The 6,000-nt window shown below is 41.1% G+C and overlaps 2 protein-coding genes across 3 annotated transcripts in view; both read right to left on the reverse strand.

Annotated features, from left to right (window-relative positions):
• LOC126951391 (uncharacterized) overlaps positions 1-2,217 on the reverse strand; it is a 36,063-nt gene extending 33,846 nt beyond the window's left edge. For both annotated transcript variants that reach the window (XR_007724447.1, XR_007724446.1), the window contains exon 1: positions 2,058-2,217. The gene's annotated coding sequence lies outside the window, so the exon portion shown is untranslated. The remainder of the gene's footprint in view (positions 1-2,057) is intronic.
• Positions 2,218-2,578: 361 nt separating this feature from the next.
• On the reverse strand, positions 2,579-2,977 carry LOC126951398 (ubiquitin-like). The gene has a single exon (XM_050785480.1). It carries the CDS (start codon positions 2,960-2,962, stop codon positions 2,579-2,581), a length of 384 nt encoding a protein of 127 aa, XP_050641437.1. The 5' UTR covers positions 2,963-2,977.
• Between the last annotated feature and the right edge of the window lie 3,023 nt (positions 2,978-6,000).

The raw sequence follows: 6,000 nt of genomic DNA on the forward strand, positions 1-6,000 counted from the left end.
TATTACGCAAAGGGAATATAACTCCTGACAAGAGGAAATAAATCTGATCACCCAAAGCAGAAGCCAAAACCAGAAGGGTGATGGTGGTTTTCCAGCAGTGAATAAATCCACAGCTTGATTTTTGTTGTTGTTGTTTGAATATACATTCCAGATGTTTAAGAGAAATCTACAAGCCACATCTCTAGATTCCAAACTGGCCTCTCTGTTCATCTCCTCTCTGCCCTAAGCAACTCTCCTCCCTGTAGTTGAGTTAATTTCCCCCAAAGCCCACTTTGTTTATTATTTTGCTGAAGAGGTTCTCCAGTCATCACACATGTTCCATTGTTCTTAGATTTGCTTTTAGAACTGGGTGGACTGAACCAGTATTTCCAGGACTATCCCCTGCTAAAACTTCAGGCTTATCTGTTCTCCAAAAAGCATGTTTCCAACTTCGCTCTTGTTGCCTGTCACTCACCCCATACCCATAATCATTTGTGGATATCTTGCCATCTTTCAAATTCCAACTCAATGCCACCTCTTCCAGGAAGACCTTCCTGATTCTTCCAGTGGGAATCAATCTCTCTCTCTCTCTCTCTCTCGAAATGCAGCAGGCCCTTGTTGTCTCTGCTCCTTTCGTGTGATTCTTCTCACATTGCTTTGTGTTATGGTTGCTTTCCAAACAGGCTGTGCTCCTGAGGAGTGAGATGTATTTTGGATTTTCTGTACTACACTTTTTCTGATATCTCACAGTACTTACATCACACCTCACATGTAATATAGACTTGCAGCGTTTAGACTGCAAGGGGCCTGCTATGGGCTAAATTGTGTTTCCCCTCAAAAAATTAATATTTTGGAGCCCCAACCCCCAATGTGATGGTATTTGGATATTAGACCTTGGGGAAATAATTAGGTTTAGATGAGATCATGAGGGTGAGATCCTCATGATGGGACTGCTGTCCTTTTAAGAAGAGACACCAGCTGGGTGTGGTGGCTCATGTCTCAAATCTTAGCACTTTGGGAGGCCAAGGCAGGCAGATCACTTGAGTCAAGGAGTTCAAGACCAGCCTGGGCAACATGACGAATCCCCGTCTCTACAAAAAATACAAAAAATTAGCCAGGAATGATGGTGTGCGCCTGTGTTCCCAACTACCAGAAAGGCTGAGGTGGGAGGATCTCTTGAGCCTGGGAGCTCGAGCCTGCAGTGAGCTGAGGTTGTACCACTGCACTCCAGCCTGGGTAGCAGAGTGAGATCTTATCTCAAAAACAAACAAACAAACCAAAAAAAACAGAAAGAGACAGAGAAGGAGACGCTAGAGATTTTGCTAACTGTCTGTCTGTCTGTCTCTGCCGTGTGAATACGCAGTGAGGAGATGGCCATCCGCAAGCAAGAAAGGGAGCCCTTAGCACAACCTAACCATGGTGGCACCCTCATCTCACACTTTCCAGCCACCAGAACTGTGAAAAAGTACATTTCTGTTGTTTAAACTCCCAGTCCACGTATGGCACTTTGTTATGGCAGCCTGAACTGACCAAAACAGGCTGTCCTCTGAACCAGCCTTTTTATTTTCTACAGTGGTTAAGTACCAGGTCCAAAGCGACACAGAGCAGAGCAGGGATCAAAACCCAGTCAGTCTCCTAACCCCCAGCCCACAGCTCAAGCAAATAGAACAAGCTTGCCAAATAACACAGAATGAAAGAAAAGGCCCAAAGCAAGAAGTATATTTTTCTTAGACATGTCCGTACCTCAAACTCTTTTTATCCTAGCTTTGAAATAACAAACCGAAGGTCCAAGGGGACTTCCAGCAAGGTCTGAAATTGAGAATTTGGCTTAAAAGGCTGCAAGGGATGAAGAAAAGAAGGGGAGAAGGCTAACTATTTGGTTAAGACAATATCATATTACGGAGTTATGAATTATGCAAATGAAGCCGCAGGATTCACAACCTCATGAGATTTCTTGTACCTATACAAAAAACTACGCGAACAAGCATTTCGGAGCTTCGCTTTAAAATCTTCTGTTACTACCACCCTGTTACACTAGTTATAGGGTTTTCCATCTCAGGAAGGGCTTCCATACATACCATCTCATGGAAGACGTGCAACAGCCAGCACAGGTGTCACCATCTCCCTGCAGCAGAGTACACTCCTGAGCCTTAGCTCGCTTAAGTGACCCAAGCAAAGTCACAGAGCTGTTGGAACTGCGACTGGAATATTCTGTGTGTCTGTGCAAGCGAGACAGGGAGAGACATAAACAGAAAGAGAGAGAGTTGGGGTGGGGTTGATCCCACTTCACTATATTTTCCCAAGATTGCATTCAAAGAAGTCCCACAAATGTTCCCCATCAGCAGGCAGCTGAAAGAAAATAAACCACTGATGAGAGCCCTGGGCTTAGCCCTTGTTCTGTCACCAATTCAGTATTGACTGGGGCGAGCCACTTGGCCTCTCTAGTTCTGCTTCGTCAACTGCAAAAAAAAAGGTGTGTTGAATTGTTTTGTCTTCTTTTTTTTTTTTTTTTTTTTCCAGTCAATGAAAGGGACACTTTATTGAGGCCCCAGGGCCATGGGGCCTGGGCAGGAGGCTGCCCTCGGGGGAAGGAAGAGGCTTATTTGACCTTCTTCTTGGGGCGCAGGTTGCTGGTGTGGCTGCACTTCTTGTGGCAGTTGACAGCACAGGGGTGCAGGCGAGCACAGCACTTGCCGCAGATCATCTTGTCGCAGTTGTATTTCTGGGCAAGCTGGCAGAGGGAAGGCTCAATAATGCCACCTTGCAGGTGCAGCCCCAGGTGCAGGATGGACTCTTTCTGGATGTTGCAGTCTGAGAGAGTGCGGCCATCCTCCAGCTGTTTGCCCGCAAATATCAGACGCTGCTGGTCAAGTGGGATGCCCTCCTTGGCTTGAATTTTGGCCTTGACATTCTCAGTGGTGTCACTGGGCTCGACCTCGAGGGTGATGGTCTTGCCTGTGAGGGTCTTCACAAAGATCTGCATCTCTGCGTTTGTAGCTTGGCCACCTCAGTCTTGTTTTGTCTTTGATTCCCTTTAAGCTCAGACAATCTGTGGTTTTCTAAATTAGACAGTCAGATAAAAGATCAGGCCAAGTCACTTCCAAAAATGTCTGAGCTCTGGATCAGGCACTCAGGAGGACTATACCTTTTCATGGTGTTTCTTCCCCAAACTCTTCATATGGGAAGGGGGCAGAGACAAGACTGCAACTGGTCTGAATGCGACAAGAATTTAAGTCGGTGCTGTCATTAAAAAACTCAGCTTTAGCCATTGGCACCAATGTGGGCAACATGGCTTTGCAGGAAACCAGATCCAAGTATGCAGAAGACCAAAAGCTTTATTCCACTGCGACCAGCAAAAGGCACATTTCTCAGACACTCTTCTCTATGGAATTTAAGATCTTGTGAGATCCTGCCTAACTTAAACCCTAAACACCAGTTATTTCAGGCCAGTGACAGCCCCAGATCAATAAATACTCAAATCATAGTAAATCAGAAAACAATGTTAACAGCACGAAAAATTGCTTTATATGGCAGCAACTGTATTTATTCACCATATGTATTACTAATAAAATACAGAGAAGGTAAGGGCTTAATATGTCATTCTGTCAGTTTTTATTTTTAACACAGACTATTTTTAATCAAATTCAAAAAATTTCCTCAATGATCCCATGGCTCTAGAGTAACTAAGAACATTCATCAGGAGAAAGACATTAGGGCAGGTTTTTAACAAATGAGAAATACAGTCATTCTCTTGAAAAGATGAGGGTTTAAGACATAATTATTAGGTCTTGAAAGCCTTGAAATTAAAGCCAGTACTATTACTGGCTTTCAAGTCCCATATTGTTTGGTGAGTATATTACTCAGGGTTCTCTAAAGGGACAGAACTAATAGGATAGATGTATATATAAAGGGGAGTTTATTAGGTGAATTGACTCACACAATCACAAGGTGAAGTTGCATAATACACTGTCTGCAAGCTGAGGAGCCAGGAAGCCAATCTCAGCCCCAAAACCTCAAAAGTAGGGAAGCTGACAGCGCAGCCTTCAGTCTGTGGCCGAAGGCCCAAGAGTCCCTGGAAATTCACTGGTATAGGTCCAAGGGTTCAAAAGCTGAAGAGCTTAGAGTCTGATGTTCAAGGGCAGGAAGTATCCAGCACAGGAGAAAGATGGAGGCTGGAAGACTCAGCAAGTCTTTTCTTTCCATGCCTGCTTTTATGCTGGCAGCTGATTAGATGTTGCCCACCCAATTGAGGGTGAGTCTGCCTCTCCCAGTCCGTTGACTCAAATGTTAATCTCCTTTGGCAACACCCTCACAGACACACCCAGGGGCAATACTTGGCATCCTTCAATCCAATCAAATTGACACTCAATATTAATCATCATAGTGGATATAGTACAATACTGGCTTTCAATTCCCATATTGCATAATTTTTATTAATTCGTGTTGGCACATATTATGGAAATTTCAAGGACTCTCTACCAATGAGTTTCTCCTTATCAGCAAATGCCCATAAGGAAGATGGCAGGAAAACTCATTCATCAGAAGAAATGCAGCTCACGACTATGATTGCTTTCCCAACTCCAGCACTGGGGTCCCAATTTCACAACTTTCTGCCCTTCCAACATACAACATTATTTACCTGGCATCTTACTTTATGTTCATACTAAACAATGAAATTGGTGAAATGGGAAGTTCAATATGTAAGTTACAGTTCTTCCCAAACACATTAAGCTATATAATAGCGATTTAAAATGTTTATTCCATCATCCCTTAAAATTATGCATTATACACTCACACAACAAGTTGATCCGTAACTTTCAAAGTGTGTTGACTGTAATTTGGGTTTCAGCATTCATCACTTACCAAATACTCAGTTAACATCTGCCCTATAGATATAAAATAAATACTCCACAGTCTTTGTCACAACAGTCACCATATAGTAAAAAGACAGACATTAAATTTAATAATTACAGTACTGCAGCTAGTGATACAATAGAGATATGTATAGTGGCTATATCTATTGACATTTATTCTATTAGAATTTAAAACTGAGAATTTTGAAGTGTTTATTGTTCATTGAAATAACAATAAGAAATCCATTGCATGTTAACATAAATAACATTGTTATGAAAATGACTATATTTCAAAAAAAAAAAGAAAGTTACAAAGTGAAATAAACCAGTCACAAAAAGACAAATACTATATGATTTCACTTATATGAAGCACCCAGAGTTGTTAAATTCAGAGACAGCAAGTAGAATGATGGTTGCCAGGGGCTGAGGGGCAGAGGGCGTAATCAGGAGTCATGGGTCAGTGGGTGCAAAATTTTAGTTTTGCAAGATGAAAAAGTTCTAGAGATTAGTTGCACAACAATGTTAATGTACTTAACACTATGAACTGAACACTCAAAAATGATTAAGATGGTAAATTTTATGTTCATGCATATTTTACCACAATTTTTTTTTAATTTTAAAAGTTTAGTAAAAAGACTGGCATAGTTTTACAGTTTTATGCATCTCATAAATGTCTAGTTTAATAGAACACAGGTGGATTCTTATATCTGCTCCTACATTCAATCTGTTACAATATATTGTTTTGATTGAAGTTTATGAAGATTATCCAGCATCACAGATATTTTTTTCTAACTGCGATTATGTACTTAAAAAAGGAAGAGCATTTTGATAGCTTCATTAGATCATTGCAGATATTCTTTGGTATCACACCAAAACTTAACAAGTGGTAGCTTCTTAAAGGTTGGTTATAATGTGGAATCTGAAACTATACAAATTAACTGTTGCTATATTCTCTAACATTACTATCCACTGTTTACCTCCTACATTGAATGAATCTTTTACCCATGCATGATTTTGTAACATCAAGCATTGGTCATTGGGGAAATATTGGTTGACTATGTTAGTTATGCAATTTTCCAGATGTTGCGATATCTTACTTTATATCAAAAAATTGCATGTGTTAATTTCACTTCTGAGCTCAGAAAAGTCTTAAGTATTCTGAAGCTAT

The sequence above is a fragment of the Macaca thibetana genome, chromosome 3 (genome assembly GCF_024542745.1).
Source record: "Macaca thibetana thibetana isolate TM-01 chromosome 3, ASM2454274v1, whole genome shotgun sequence".
In the NCBI taxonomy this organism is placed as follows: Eukaryota; Metazoa; Chordata; class Mammalia; order Primates; family Cercopithecidae; genus Macaca; species Macaca thibetana.

Coding starts and splice junctions, on each gene's coding strand:
- LOC126951398 (XM_050785480.1), bottom strand. CDS start 2,962: ATGCAGATCTTTGTGAAGACCCTCACAGGCAAGACCATCACCCTCGAG.